At 41.6% G+C, this 13,283-nt stretch overlaps 3 protein-coding genes across 7 annotated transcripts; 1 reads left to right on the top strand and 2 right to left on the bottom strand.

The window, feature by feature from the left end:
• Positions 1 to 121: 121 nt before the first annotated feature.
• kbtbd12 (kelch repeat and BTB (POZ) domain containing 12) lies at positions 122 to 3,013 on the bottom strand. 2 transcript variants are annotated; one of them, XM_037250809.1, is made up of 6 exons: positions 2,751 to 3,013; positions 1,407 to 2,531; positions 1,072 to 1,342; positions 837 to 987; positions 569 to 766; positions 122 to 369 (listed from the first exon to the last, which is right to left on the bottom strand). In XM_037250809.1, exons 2-6 carry the CDS (start codon positions 2,477 to 2,479, stop codon positions 203 to 205), a joined length of 1,860 nt encoding a protein of 619 aa, XP_037106704.1. In that variant the 5' UTR covers positions 2,480 to 2,531; positions 2,751 to 3,013; the 3' UTR covers positions 122 to 202. The 2 variants fall into 2 exon arrangements, with proteins under 2 accessions (XP_037106704.1, XP_037106703.1); XM_037250808.1 differs by having other exon boundaries at positions 1,407 to 2,537; positions 2,751 to 3,011.
• A 600-nt stretch (positions 3,014 to 3,613) lies between these two features.
• Positions 3,614 to 8,605, top strand: slc26a6l (solute carrier family 26 member 6, like). Of its 3 annotated transcripts, none has more exons than XM_037250805.1 (19): positions 3,614 to 3,823; positions 3,907 to 4,046; positions 4,121 to 4,231; positions 4,295 to 4,470; positions 4,539 to 4,703; positions 5,117 to 5,269; positions 5,574 to 5,656; positions 5,729 to 5,876; positions 5,940 to 6,053; positions 6,125 to 6,202; positions 6,291 to 6,386; positions 6,462 to 6,568; positions 6,692 to 6,761; positions 6,841 to 6,933; positions 7,018 to 7,128; positions 7,198 to 7,581; positions 7,987 to 7,995; positions 8,063 to 8,190; positions 8,293 to 8,605. In XM_037250805.1, exons 1-19 carry the CDS (start codon positions 3,690 to 3,692, stop codon positions 8,375 to 8,377), a joined length of 2,385 nt encoding a protein of 794 aa, XP_037106700.1. In that variant the 5' UTR covers positions 3,614 to 3,689; the 3' UTR covers positions 8,378 to 8,605. The 3 variants fall into 3 exon arrangements, with proteins under 3 accessions (XP_037106700.1, XP_037106701.1, XP_037106702.1); XM_037250806.1 differs by having other exon boundaries at positions 7,941 to 7,995; XM_037250807.1 differs by having other exon boundaries at positions 3,720 to 3,823; positions 4,002 to 4,046.
• p4htm (prolyl 4-hydroxylase, transmembrane (endoplasmic reticulum)) lies at positions 8,469 to 12,479 on the bottom strand. Of its 2 annotated transcripts, XM_037250812.1 has the most exons (10): positions 12,004 to 12,093; positions 11,786 to 11,909; positions 11,578 to 11,659; positions 10,734 to 10,924; positions 10,543 to 10,639; positions 10,068 to 10,230; positions 9,789 to 9,974; positions 9,619 to 9,709; positions 9,418 to 9,541; positions 8,469 to 9,133 (listed from the first exon to the last, which is right to left on the bottom strand). In XM_037250812.1, exons 3-10 carry the CDS (start codon positions 11,609 to 11,611, stop codon positions 8,931 to 8,933), a joined length of 1,089 nt encoding a protein of 362 aa, XP_037106707.1. In that variant the 5' UTR covers positions 11,612 to 11,659; positions 11,786 to 11,909; positions 12,004 to 12,093; the 3' UTR covers positions 8,469 to 8,930. The 2 variants fall into 2 exon arrangements, with proteins under 2 accessions (XP_037106707.1, XP_037106706.1); XM_037250811.1 differs by having other exon boundaries at positions 11,786 to 12,479.
• Between the last annotated feature and the right edge of the window lie 804 nt (positions 12,480 to 13,283).

Below are 13,283 nucleotides of genomic sequence, written 5' to 3'. Positions count from 1 at the left end.
TATATATGTACTTCAAACTAATACGTATTCATATGAAACATGACTTTTTCCCCTCATAAATAATTGTCTTAAAGCTTTTCGACTAAATAGTGCGCGTAGATCTCATGCAAGCGTCTGTTTGTTTAATTTACTACTAAGTACACTTTTGAAGTGCTTACCAATTCAATTTGTTCACAAAATCCAAGCTGACTTTTTTTTTTTTTTACTGCGAAAGGTCTGCAGGTGGAGATATTAGTCCCCTCGGATTTAAACTTGCCACCAAGCAAACGTCGTAGTTATCGTGCATCAAAGCACGCCGAGCGACAACCGTCCATCGGTTGTCCAAGGTGTCTAGTTCCAAGATGTCTTTTGTTATATCATCGTGGCGATCTGGGAGTCACAAAACAATCAAGCATTATTATGTTAAAACATCCTTTTAGAATCCACAGTGTTTGAGAAAAGTTCCAGGATGGGTGTACAAAAGAAATATTTCTAAACTAAATTTTCCCTTCAAAGAAATCTCCTGAACCTTTCCAGTCCTGCAACTTTTCTGACGCAGCCTGTATATGGACAAAGAAGATAATCTCACTTGCTCCTTTGTAGTATCCGCACACATAAATCTTTCCTCCTACCACTCCTGCATTTGAGGCATTTGAGCGCAGTGACAGTTGAGCACATGGTAGAGCAGGTCCATCCCTCCAGTAATCCTCATCTGGGTTGTAGATCTCCACAGCATCAAGACAATGCCTTGACTGTCCTCGGTCCACACCCTCACAGCCGATACCCCCTATTGGAACCACATGGCAACTTTTCTGAATCTGCAACGAACCACTTAACTTTCCTCTGGTCATCCTTACCCATGACAACAATTTCCTCGTTGACCACAACAGCACTGCATCTGTATTTTGAATACTTCATTGGACGCAGGTCTGTCCATTTATTTATGTTTGGATCATACTCAAGAAGACGGTTGCTAAGGCGATCTGGTTCATCATCCATTCGGTATGACTGTTTAGTCAAGAGAGGGTGTAACAAAGGAGATTTGGATTGTTCCTGGTGAATTTAACACATTCAAGTTAGTATTTTTTTTACCTGTGGAGTTCTCCCGCCAATGACGTACAGGCGATCCTTCAGCCTGACCACGCTGTGATAAGCCAATGGTATTGGTAGAGGTGCTGCACTGCGCCAAGGTCCTCCTTGAAGAGACCATCGCTCCACACAGTTAGTGATGAGAAGCTGGTTCTTCAGCTTCATCAGCCCACCAATCAGGTACAAGGTATCACCCAAGGAACCCAGTCCGTAAGAATCTCGGTACTCCGCTGATGTCAGGCGCTCCCAACTGCCTTGGGCTTCCACTTTGTACCTGGCAAACCAAACGACGATAAGTGCCGTGCGTTGTTGCTCGGTCGTCTTTTCAACCTTCTCACCTGTAGAGTTCTACATCCATTTCTTTTTGTCGGGACATCCTGCGGGCACCTGCCTCCCCTGACACGATAATGGTATTGTCTTCGGTTACGACCCCCGCACATACATAGCCCAGAGCGTCTCCGTATCGAGGTGAAGTGATGTAGTAAACTCGACCCGTCGTGGGGGCGTAACAGAAGCTGCGTTCGCTGTAGTTTTCATATCTGGACCTGATCCCACTGCTGTCATTACCGATACAGAGCAGCAAATCGGTGGTTTCCATCCCATATCGCAATTTTAGTTTGCGTGGTACAGCGGAGGGATGCATCTCTACAACCTCCAAAGCTTGCCTCATTATCTCCAGACATTCAAAGTCAGCTAGCAAGGCTGTGTTCCTCTTCATTGTCTCTTTTAAGTAGTCTGGGTTGATCAAGGGTAGGCGAACTTTCCTGAGGAGCTCAGGGAGGTGCTTGCTACGAACTTCTCCTTCCATCAGAAAACTGTGCTTGGCCCACCGAAGAACCACATCTAAAATGGTTTCTTCTTTTGAAATATTGAGATCATCTGAGCAGATCAACTTCCCTAGTTGGTGCGCCTCGAGGTCTAAAACCTCTTCATTCTGGCATACCTGGACAAAATGCTGCCTCAGATAGCGCTGAGCATGATCGGCAAGTTCCTCTGCGCCCAGATCCCGGGCAAAGTAAAAGACACCGAGGCAGTTGGAGGCGTCCATATTGTCAGTCATGTGCTGCTGACATTGGGTGAAGACATCATCCATCTGAAACAGAAAAGCTGCGATCGAGATTCCTTGCACGTTGGTGTTTGTGAGAGGAAGATCTGAGCTGTACATGTAGTTCAGGAGGAGAGACAAGCTGTCGGCCGGGGTGTCTCGTAGGAAAATGTCTCTGTTGTTGCACTCACGGAGGCCACAGGTGAACATAACCCGAAAATAGGGACTGAAGGCTGACAGAACCAGGCGATGACAGGGAAAGCTCACGCCCTCGGCAATCAGCACCACATCTGTTAGGTGCTCAGTCTCCCTCATCTTCCTTAACTGCTCAAGTAGAACCTGTCCATGGTTGGCTGTGAAATCCATTTTCGCTTCGAGGTCGGAGTGTGAAAAATCAACGGACTTGTAAATACTGGGTCTAGCACTAAAACAGAAATAGTGGTAGTATCAGAGTCATTTTTTTTCTTCTTTTGTAAATTTTGATTGAGGCATTCTCATGATTCATAATACGATTTCAGTATTAGAATGATAAAATTCAAATATCTCCGTTGGCAGATCATAACATTTTTAACTACATAACATGCATATCTATTTCATACACTGCTCAGTTAACGTGATAATAGAAATAAAGCCTTACCAAATTCATCAGCTTCCCTTGCCGCCTGCCATCTCAGAAGAACATTGTTTTTTTTTGTTTTTTTATGGGACAGCATGTGTTATTGTCATCATTCGGCAGTGGGTCTGAGTCACTGCAGGAGGCAAAGATATGTCCCCCCCCCTCCACTTCTCTGGGGCTCCGAGCTACTGACCCCAAAATAGACGCTGTTTTGGTGGCCTATATCTCTTAAAGGTTAAAGTTCTTCTGGTCAGGGTAGGTTACCGTTTAAAAATGTGGCATCATATACTCGTAGACTGACTTCAATTGGAATATATTTCATTTCATTTTGGTTTAGAATCATTCGGAGTTTGTTTGCCTGGGTCACATGCGCTCTGCTCCGGAATGACCGTAATGAGAAGCTCATAGCTCCGAGTCCGACTCATATTTCATAGTTGCACTTTATTAAAGGCCCAGTACATTGTAAGCACGCATGCGTGTGAAAACAAACCTAATAATATTTTTATATTTTCCTTTAGAAGCAAATCCTGGAAAGTCACTTGATACACATATTTACGTAAGGCAATTGAGATCAGCTTTTTATTTACCACCTGGTTGCCGACAGCAGAGTAAAACAAATTAAAACATAGCCGCATGTTGGACGTTTACCTAACAAGATGACATGACACAGTTCATTAGCCTCACATTTGCCTCTAAATGAAAAGTGAACCGGATAAACCGTTGCAACCAGCCATTTTCACTTCCTGTAAGTTAATATTTTCTCCTTAACAAACATAATCACATCCTTTTATACAAAGTCTACCAATCACTGTTCCTCCCACAACATCCTGGCCGGAGTTAACCATTAGGCAACCCGATATGCATAAACAGATAAAAATGAAGCGCGGTATCAGATTTACAGATGACGGCTTTGGAGTTGTTTTGAGTATTGTGCTGTTCATAAGACACATTTGAGGTCAAATGGACTCAAGATATAGAAAATATAAAATTGAAAGGGAAGTGCTGGATGAGCAGGGACTTGAAGAGTTAGCACAGAGGAAATCGTACGTTGACAATCAACCATCTGTAATTCACCATCTTAAAGATTCCATCAGGTAAGGCAATTTTACTTTTTTTTTTTAAATGTGTTTATAAATACTGCTGAGACATTTCATCAGTTAATTTACACAAATTGCAGATGCACAGTCCCCAAATTTAAACAGGGGATTTTGAGTACTTTTCCTGTGTTCTATTGGCTGCCCAAATATTCTGTCTGGGATGATGGCATCCCAGATTTCATTTCTGGAATTAGCGTTGGAATAATGCATCTGCCACAAGGTTGGATATTCGCTCATCTTGACCATTTTACTGTCCTTCATTTGAATGGTCTAAAATGACATATTTGATTTTAGGGATGGCTTACGCATTATTGGCCTCGCTTCCTCCTGTTTTTGGCCTCTACACTTCTCTCTACCCAGCATTAATTTACTTCTTTTTCGGAACATCACGTCATATTTCGATCGGTGAGTAGAAAAACTGCTATCAAGTTGGGTACTGCTTGAAATAGCACCTTGTTTGTTCCACAGGTACATTTGCTGTGCTTAGCATCATGGTGGGTAGTGTTACCGAGAGACTTGCTCCAGATGTTGATTTCCTGAAGATGAATGGGACCAATGTCACAAGTGAGGTGGACATAGCTGCTCGGGACTCGTACAGGGTGCAGGTAGCTGCTGCTACCACTGTCCTGGGAGGACTTATACAGGTATGATCAACAGGATGGACAATCTCCCCTTTTAAGGTCTTTCACCTATATTGTATTTTTGTGTTTAGGTTTTGCTGGGTTCGCTCAAATTCGGTTTTGTGGGAACGTACTTATCAGAACCTCTGGTGCGAGCGTACACAGCTGCTGCTGCCCTCCATGCTGTGGTGGCGCAACTGAAATACATCTTTGGGGTGTCACCAGCACGCTTTAATGGACCGTTGTCATTGGTGTATGTAAGTAAGAGGTACTCTGCATCTCCCTTATAAATACGTTTGAATTGAATTTTAATTTTAATTTGAACCAACAAAAACACAACCTCCCAAATGCAACTATTTGATTACTAAATAAAAAACAAAAAACACAAATATGTATTGCTAACTCATAATATAGATGATGAATAAATAAATAAATAAATAAATAAATAATAGAAATTAATCAAATAAATAAATAAATAAAAATATATCAATCTCTAATTTGGATTTATCTCCCCCTATGATAAAAAAATAAAAATACCTGCTTCTACTTCCCATGTATGAGAATGTAGATTCAATTTCAATATTAAAATAATAATTAACTCTTACCTCAGTTAGACTATTGTGTTAATGTGTAGTATAACACACTCGCTCTCTTTCTTTCCACTAATCAGACTCTAAAAGAAGTTTGCCGCTTGCTGCCGCAGACGCACCTCCCCACTCTGGTTGTCAGTGTGGTATCCCTGATATTGCTGATTGCGGCAAAGGAGCTCAACTCCCTCCTGAGCCCAAGGCTGCCAGTTCCCATCCCAGTGGAGCTCATCACGGTCAGTTGACACAAGGACACGCTTTCTGGAGTGTTCGTGTTAGCACATCAGCGGTTTTAGGCAGGCTCTGATCGTGCAGCCTTGAAAAGGCTTAAGAAACATACAGAGTCAGCAGCAGAGATGAGGGCCTCTATATTTGTGCACTTGACAGCAAAAAAAAGGGTCAATTAATAATTAACTTCTCTTTCAGAATATGATCCAATGGTGTTAAATTTGTTAGAATTCTCCTGTGTATAGTAATTTGACATTATTTCCCCCCCGCAGTGTTAATTAATGTTAATATCAATGCCTTATCTTTTTGCAGATTATAACAGCAACTCTAATATCAAACTATGGCCAGTTAAATAGAAACTTTACTATTCCAGTTGTTGGAGAAATTCCGAGTGGGTAAGCATCTTAAAAAATTTTTTTTGTCATGATCCTTCCTTGACCTACTTTTTCTCATCTTTTACTCCGCAGGTTAAGTCCTCCAATTGTACCAAAAGTCAACATTTTCAGTGAAGTTATTGGAGATGCTTTCGCGCTGGCTCTTGTCGCCTACGCCATATCAATTTCTCTCGGGAAAATATTTGCACTGAAACACGGATACAAAGTGGACAGCAACCAGGTACAGCAGACTTGACAGTGGTTTGATGAGTTCTGCAAAGACAAACTATTTGCACTGTTACAGGAACTAGTGGCTTTGGGTCTCAGCAATACATTTGGTGGATTCTTCCAATGCTACGCCGTATGTGCATCCATGTCTCGGAGTCTCATTCAAGAGAGCACTGGTGGAAAAACACAAGTGAGTGGAAGAGTAGAAACAGAATAAGATGTGATTCAGTAGATTCTACTCATTTCCTTGTGCTCCTACAGATGGCTGGAATAACATCGGCTGTAATTGTTTTGGTGACTATACTGAAACTTGGTCCACTTTTCCAGGAACTACCAAAGGTTTCCTGCACGACTAATTGCTTTTAATCCTTTCAAAATTCTATGCTCAGATTTTAGAATTTGTAACCTTGTTTTTTTTTTTTTTTAGGCAGTTCTGGCGTGTATCGTCTTTGTGAACTTGAAGGGTATGTTCAAACAATACTCAGATATTGTTATTCTATGGAGGAGCAACAAGATTGATTTGGTGAGGGGATGACAACAGTTGGACATATTTTGATTTGTGTTGAATGTGGACTGACTATTATATCGTGTCCCTAAGGTGTTGTGGTTGTTCACGTGGGTGTCCACTTTGCTCTTCAATCTGGATTTGGGCCTTGCTGCTGCCATTGTGTTTGCACTCTTTACTGTTATCTTCAGAACCCAGCTGTAAGACTATGGAATTTTTTTTCTTTTAATGCAGTGGACAATTTTTTTTTATTAAGCTCTCTTTAAATTCTCGTGATATTAGTGTGGCGAATGTCGAGCTCATTCCTGTTCTTTCATTTTTAGACCAATTTATTCTGTTCTGGGAAATGTCGAAGGTTCAGAACTGTATGTGGATATCGAGATTTACAAAGAGGTAGGACAGACCAAAAAAAATAGATTAAAGCCTCCCTTTACCTGCATCAAAATATATCATTCGTATTTGTGTTTTGCAGGCAAGAGAAATTCCAGGTATTATAATATTCCGCTCTTCTGCTCCAGTATATTTTGCTAATGCCGAACTGTACCTAGAAGCGCTGAAAAAAAAGGTTAGCAGTTTTTCAGAATAGTCTTAGTAGTTTCCCGACAAATTATTCATTTATTTATTTTTCCTTCTTTTGGTTTTATTCCAGAGTGGACTTGACATCAATAAAATGATCACCTATAAGAAGAGACAGGAAGCCAAAGAGAAACGTAAACAAAAAAGAAAAGCGAGACGGGCTCAAAGACAAGGCAAGAGAGAGGTAATGTAACTGTAGCCCACGTTGCAGAAATGACAAATTATTTAACAGGATGTATGTGTTTCTATTAAGAAACTTCCTGACCAGTCAGCAGTATTCTCTGTGGAGGAAGAGGCCAAAACCTGGAGAGAAAGCCTGGTGAGGAAGGCCACAGAAGCGGAGAACTGGACTGACAGAAGAAATAGCAGCGTTTTTATAAAACCCACTACAACAGATGGTCAGTGTAGATGGGAGTACTTGAAGGGAGGCGATTCTGACCACACCAGTTTAGGATGCGAGCAGATGGACAGTGATGCCACCAATCGGGACTCCGGCTGTAAAGACGCGATGAGTCGTGACCTGGAACGCATCTCTCTCGGGTCTCTAGGCAAATGGACCTGGGACATCCACTCCATTATTCTTGACCTCTCCACGGCTAACTTTATTGACACAGTGGCTGTGAAGACCATGAGAAATGTAGGTTTGCAAAAAAATAATAATAATAAATTGCAGAATATTTTGAGTCCCATTCATATAAGAAGTACACAAAAGATTGTCCATAAAGGCTTTTTCATTTTTTTTTAAGTTTGGTGAAGAATGTGAAAAAAACTAGCCCAGAATAAATTCCAAATTTTTCTTGTGTATGTGGACAAATATTCCCACAGACACACAGAAAGTCTTCCAATTATTTATCACGTTTTATTAAACATGTAGTTTTCTTCCATGTTTGTATCGGAGATAATTGACCAGCTGCCCCAATACTTTTGTACATAAATTATTTTTTCAGCTATCCAAACTCCCTCCATCACTGACTCACATCTAATATCCGTTAACAGATTTTCCAAGACTTCAGCACGATTGATATTGACGTTTACTTGGCAGGTTGTCAAGGTAAGCGGTGTCACAAATCTCAACCGTCCTGCCACTTTACATACCTGTCAATTGCTCTTCTCTTCAGCTTGTGTGGTCCAACAACTGGAGCTTGGCCACTTCTTTTCTGACTCCATTACAAAGCGACATTTATTTGCCTCTGTCCACGATGCCGTGCTCTTCAGTCTGGGCCGTCACGGATTTGACTCATCGACAGTGAGTGTGATCTGAATATTTCATGTGATCTAACATTTAATGGCCTGTTGCACTTTTCAGGTCCATTGTATACAAATGACCTCATATGAGCTCTTGTTCTAGGTTATGGACCGCAACACCAAGCTTTAGGAACCTTAACCAATCCGGACATCTGGTTCTCCACAAGGTGGGACTTTCCTACAACTAATGGCATTTAGTCTGTTAGACTCTTTTGGTAACTCACTCATTCTGGTGGTAATTAATATTGTGACTATGGCTTTTCCGTAAAACAGAAGGCATAGAATCTTGATTTTATATTTGATCACACATAGGAAACACAGAGCAGTTGTATAAAGAAAATGACAAAAATAGAGGAGCTGAACAATACCTCGTGTGTTACAATAAAAAAAATAAAGGATTCAAGCAAGAAAAACAAGGCAACATGCGTCACACGGTGTGTGTATATTTTTGGTCGTGGTAGCAATACTTAAAATGTTTTCATCGGCAATCTCAGTCAAGTGCAACAGCAAAACATGTAGAGCTATTCCATGCAAAGGGTCCTTTGGATGACTTTTTAGTGCAACATTCCTAAAAGGGGGAATCTAACTATACACAGTCAATTAAATAGATATCAAGCAAAACTTGACAAAAGTGCCTTAGAAGTTGCATAAAGCCACCATGACCTCATTCCCTGAATACATTTTGCGGTCATCAAACGGGTTGTGTGCAGGGGAGAGGGGGGCAGGGTGTTCGATTCTGAGCTACAATTCTTGATGGATATCGGAATTCCATGTCAGATCTTCATCAACCTCATCATCTGGCCGATTGGACACCAGCTGCTCGTAGCGAGCCTGACGCTGGTAATCTGGATCGATATTGATCCATTTATTGGCGACCCACTTAGTGCCGTGGGTGACCACACAGCCTCCGTGCAGAGCATATTCATCCTGCTCGCCAACCCAACCTGCAGGAAAAAAAATACATCACCCCTGTGATTATTTTGGGGACAAATAAAATAATTCTCAGTTTTTCTATTCTCATTACTTAAACTTTACAATACTTCTCATGCATTGGCGGAGCTAGGATTTTTTTTCCTTCAGATACCTAATGTTCAATTAACTGGTCTGGCACCTGGGGTGGTCCAAGCATATATCAGGGGGCCAGTGCGCCTGTGGTCTCCCCTCTAGCTCCGCCACTGCTCATACACAACTAAAGCATGCAACTGAAATGCAGTAAGGAGCACTGTACCTTTTCCGTCTGAAAGGTAGTTGTACCAGAACACAGCTTTCCCTTTGGTAGGTTTCACCCTTAGGTTACTCTTGTCACAATTCCTTCTGGTGTCCATGAGATCGACATCATTCTGAATGAGAGACTTAAAAAAAAAATCTTGATCATCATCAGCCACGGTGACACTTTCCCGAATTTCCATCACATATATTCATTACGTACCACTTCATCAAAGGTCCTATTGTCTGCCACCGGGAATGCGGTCTCCCCGCCCCCCTCGACAGAGTTCAGGTAGAAGAGAACAGTGATGTACCTGAGTGTGCGTGGAGGTCATAGAACCAACGTTGCAATGGAATACAAAAGCTGATATCACACGGGTGAAGTGCTCTCACCTGCAGGACGTCTCGAAAGGGGTGGAGGCGTTTGCCGCCAGACGCGTGTGAGTGCAGGCGGTTTCTGGGTAGAAAGGCCCGCTGTCGTGATGGGCGTGATAGTGCCCGCCCTTCTCATAGCGGACCACCTGAAGCGGCTCGCTGAGGTCCACCAGTGTTGTCGGCAGACGTGTCAGGCGAGTCACCCTTGCGCATTAACAATGGCTTTAACTTTTGGTGACAAAACCTCCTTGCAATAGAATGGTAACAGAAGGAGGTCGTGCTTCATTTCTTCCTCACCTTACTTTAATATCTTGAAGGACCTGATGAGCTCCTTTTCCCTGGTATAGCCAAGTGTGCCTACTATTCCTCACCAGCTGGCTCCTTTTAACCCCCTGTTGCAGCAGAAAGCGCTGGAAGGCATCGCCACTCAGGAGCCTGAACTCTTCCAAACTCAGCAAACCTTCAGCAAAAGAAATACACACCTGTTTTGAAAACCATATTTGGTACTTTCGCACAATGTAATGAGACCTAATGTGCCAGTTGAACAATAATAATAATAATATTGATAATAATAATAATTATTATTATTACTACATATAATATTGATAATAATAATAACAAGAATGATTACAATAATAATAACAAGAATAATATTAATGATAATAATTACAACATATAATATTAATAATAATAACAACAACAATGATGATAATAATACTAATAACAATAATAATAATAATAAACAAATCAAATTTACTGAGTGACTTCTTACCATTCCCATCTTTGTCTGCATTGAGCCCGGCATAGATTTCTTGCAAATTCTCTGGCGTGAGCCAAATACCGTCCCTCACTCGGGAATGAGTCAGTATCTGTCAAAGGCAAAGGATAGGATGAATTTGACAAGTCTGTGCTAAGAGACTCCACATTGTATGTCACAATCATGATCCACACAGTGACATACACCTCATGAAGCTGCAGCTGTCCGTCCTGGTTAATATCGAGAAGGTTGAAGATCTCCACTGGGCTGAGGTCCAGCTCCTTGGCCAGCTCCTCCTGGCCATCCTGCACCATTAACTGACTTTCCATTAGACCCTTTAGCTGTGCCAGCTGCATTACAATTCGACACTCATCCTCTGACAAGAACCCAGGGATCTCTGCACAACGACACACACAGTTGTAGCTCCAAAAAAAAACGTTACACCTTCAAATTATTAAACGCTTTCCCTGAAAATAAATCTTCATTTTTGTGCAGTTTCCCCAGGAACCTATTGACTTGTTACAACAAATCCTCCAAAGTTAAACACGTGTTATTAAAGGGATATTTTTCCCCCCAGAATATTTCATTTGAACTTCAAATTGTACCACTTCTGGAAGATTCCACTTTGAAGATTCTACTGTACATAATTATCTAACTGAAGATGCACTGGGCCGTTTTTGCTCCAGGATACCTGACCCACTTGACAATTTGCTCATGCATTGCTGCTTTTGTTCCCCCAACAGATGCACTTATGTCATCTGTACTCCATCCTGGGAGTATTTAGCCGAAATTGGGTCAGATGTGAAAAGGAAGCTTTATTTAGATATTTATCGTATGAGAATAGATATTTTTGCAGAACAATACACATTTATAATGTGCCGTGGCTCAGTAAAGTTTGAGAATAAAATAACCAATCCAGTTTACAGTATAATGCAGTTAAGTTCTACTCCACTGCAAACCTCAAGTTACAATAACAAAAAAATATATTGTTAAAAGCTTTTTTTGTGTTTCTGAAGACAGACTTTGTTGGTGATTTGAAATAGTGCTTACCAAAGAGCAGAGGTTTCAGACTCAAAGTTCTCATTTCGTGGACTTTTCCAGGCACTAATGACACTTTCTGAACATGTCCCACCTGGCAAATAAATGGAGATGATTATTAGATGCGCGTGTTTTTTTTTTTTTTTTGCGATGCAGAATAATAATGGCATGGTGGTAAATATTCGTGACGCATCACGGCAGTACAGCCCAGCCTACTCACTCGGATGCCCTCGATGCGTGGGAGAAAAATGTCACGAGGCAGCGGTGCCTTCGATGGCGGACGCGGCGGCTGTGGGTTCTGCTTGTCGCGAGGAGGACCCGGCCTGGCGTCCTCCTGTCCGCTGCTGTAGTGCACGTACAAGAGGAGGGCGATCACATTGATGATGTAGACGTGGAAGAAGACCATCACCACCACGAAGTATGAGCGGGAGCACACACTGGTCTTCGGGCCGGGGAGAGGCTCGCAGGGCGGCCGGCCAAGCCGCGAGGGCGCACTGCTGCTGCTGCTGCTGGTGGTGTCCCCCGCCTCCTTCTGGTTGCTCATCGCGGGGCTCAAGTGGTGGTTAACGAGGCGTCAGCTCCGAGGTCCATCTGACGGATCAAATGGACATTTTTACGCTCCAAAATCCTTGACTAATCTCAAAGTGAGCGCTCATAGTTCTGCCACTAGTTTATACCACAGTCGGTTTGTTTACACTGCACCAAATTCTCTTTGGCAGCGAGAGTAATGCGCATCCAGCACTGTGATGCTTGCTTGGATGATCCCTCCCCCAAAAAATGCTCGACACACCAGATCCAGCATCAACTGAGTTGTCAAATCATGGTTCAGGACTGAAACCCAATAGTCGTCTCCATGTGCGAATATTTTTACGATGGCAATGCAGGGGTGAGAGCAACAGCCTGCCTGCGATGCAATGCTGACCTCTTGTGAATTGAAAAGAGATATATTTTTTTTATGCCCATACAGTGGGCGTAACCTGTGCCCAGGAAGAAAATATAAACAGTGTACCAAAATGGATGCATGAACGGTTCAAAACGAAACACAGTAAGCCTCTGCATATTCACTTTTATTTAAAAAATTCACCTACTTGCTGTTTTGTTTTGTTTTTTGCTCAGGAGAAGCTAAACCATTCCCCTTGATGTCATCTTTTAATATCTTGTCAATGAACTAGTATGTTGAAGTGATTCATTAGTTATTAGATACATCCATTACAGTTGATATGTGCAGGCATACGTATATATAGAGTAAGACATTTATTTTAATGAACCCTTGGAAAGCAACGTTTTGATCTAATTGTCATGTAAATGTCAGATATAATTTTTGGTTACCTGATCAATAAATTACCACGTTAGAACAGTGTTTCCCAACCTTTTTTCATTCACGGCACACCTTTTCATTGGAAAGAATCTCGAGGCACACCACCAACAAAAATCTGTTGTGTTACACCAGCTTCTATATTAAAATCAGTTATATTACAACAAAGACGTAAAGTTCTATTCCTATATATGTATGGAGAGTCGAATAATTGAATAAAAATAAATACTAAATATTCTTTAAATTGTATTTCTTTTGTAAATGAAAGTGACAGTTTTTGAAAAAGGTTTTAGACAGTGTAAGGAATAAACTATTGAAAGTGATTGTGATCAAAATCCAAAAGAATCAATATGGCTTCGTTTACTGTTTTAGACTAGCTCTATAAAATATTGCGACAGAAGAA

Source organism: Syngnathus acus, chromosome 5 (genome assembly GCF_901709675.1).
Source record: "Syngnathus acus chromosome 5, fSynAcu1.2, whole genome shotgun sequence".
NCBI lineage: Eukaryota > Metazoa > Chordata > Actinopteri > Syngnathiformes > Syngnathidae > Syngnathus > Syngnathus acus.
Note: the sequence above shows the minus strand (reverse complement) of the source record. Positions and strands in the feature narration are given on the sequence as shown.

What these genes read in the sequence shown, in the direction of transcription:
- p4htm (XM_037250811.1), bottom strand. Translation starts at nt 12,109, where the DNA reads ATGAGCAACCAGAAGGAGGCGGGGGACACCACCAGCAGCAGCAGCAGC. An exon ending in TCTGAAACCTCTGCTCTTTG is followed by an intron (nt 10,925 to 11,577) that starts GTAAGCACTATT and finishes GTCGTTGTGCAG; the next exon opens with AGATCCCTGGGTTCTTGTCA. An exon ending in CTTCAAGATATTAAAGTAAG is followed by an intron (nt 9,975 to 10,067) that starts GTGAGGAAGAAA and finishes TTAATGCGCAAG; the next exon opens with GGTGACTCGCCTGACACGTC.
- slc26a6l (XM_037250805.1), top strand. Translation starts at nt 3,690, where the DNA reads ATGGACTCAAGATATAGAAAATATAAAATTGAAAGGGAAGTGCTGGAT. An exon ending in GACCGTTGTCATTGGTGTAT is followed by an intron (nt 4,704 to 5,116) that starts GTAAGTAAGAGG and finishes TCCACTAATCAG; the next exon opens with ACTCTAAAAGAAGTTTGCCG. An exon ending in ACGGATTTGACTCATCGACA is followed by an intron (nt 8,191 to 8,292) that starts GTGAGTGTGATC and finishes CTCTTGTTCTAG; the next exon opens with GTTATGGACCGCAACACCAA.
- kbtbd12 (XM_037250809.1), bottom strand. Translation starts at nt 2,479, where the DNA reads ATGGATTTCACAGCCAACCATGGACAGGTTCTACTTGAGCAGTTAAGG. An exon ending in ATGGATGTAGAACTCTACAG is followed by an intron (nt 1,343 to 1,406) that starts GTGAGAAGGTTG and finishes TTGGTTTGCCAG; the next exon opens with GTACAAAGTGGAAGCCCAAG. An exon ending in CGAGGAAATTGTTGTCATGG is followed by an intron (nt 767 to 836) that starts GTAAGGATGACC and finishes TGGTTCCAATAG; the next exon opens with GGGGTATCGGCTGTGAGGGT.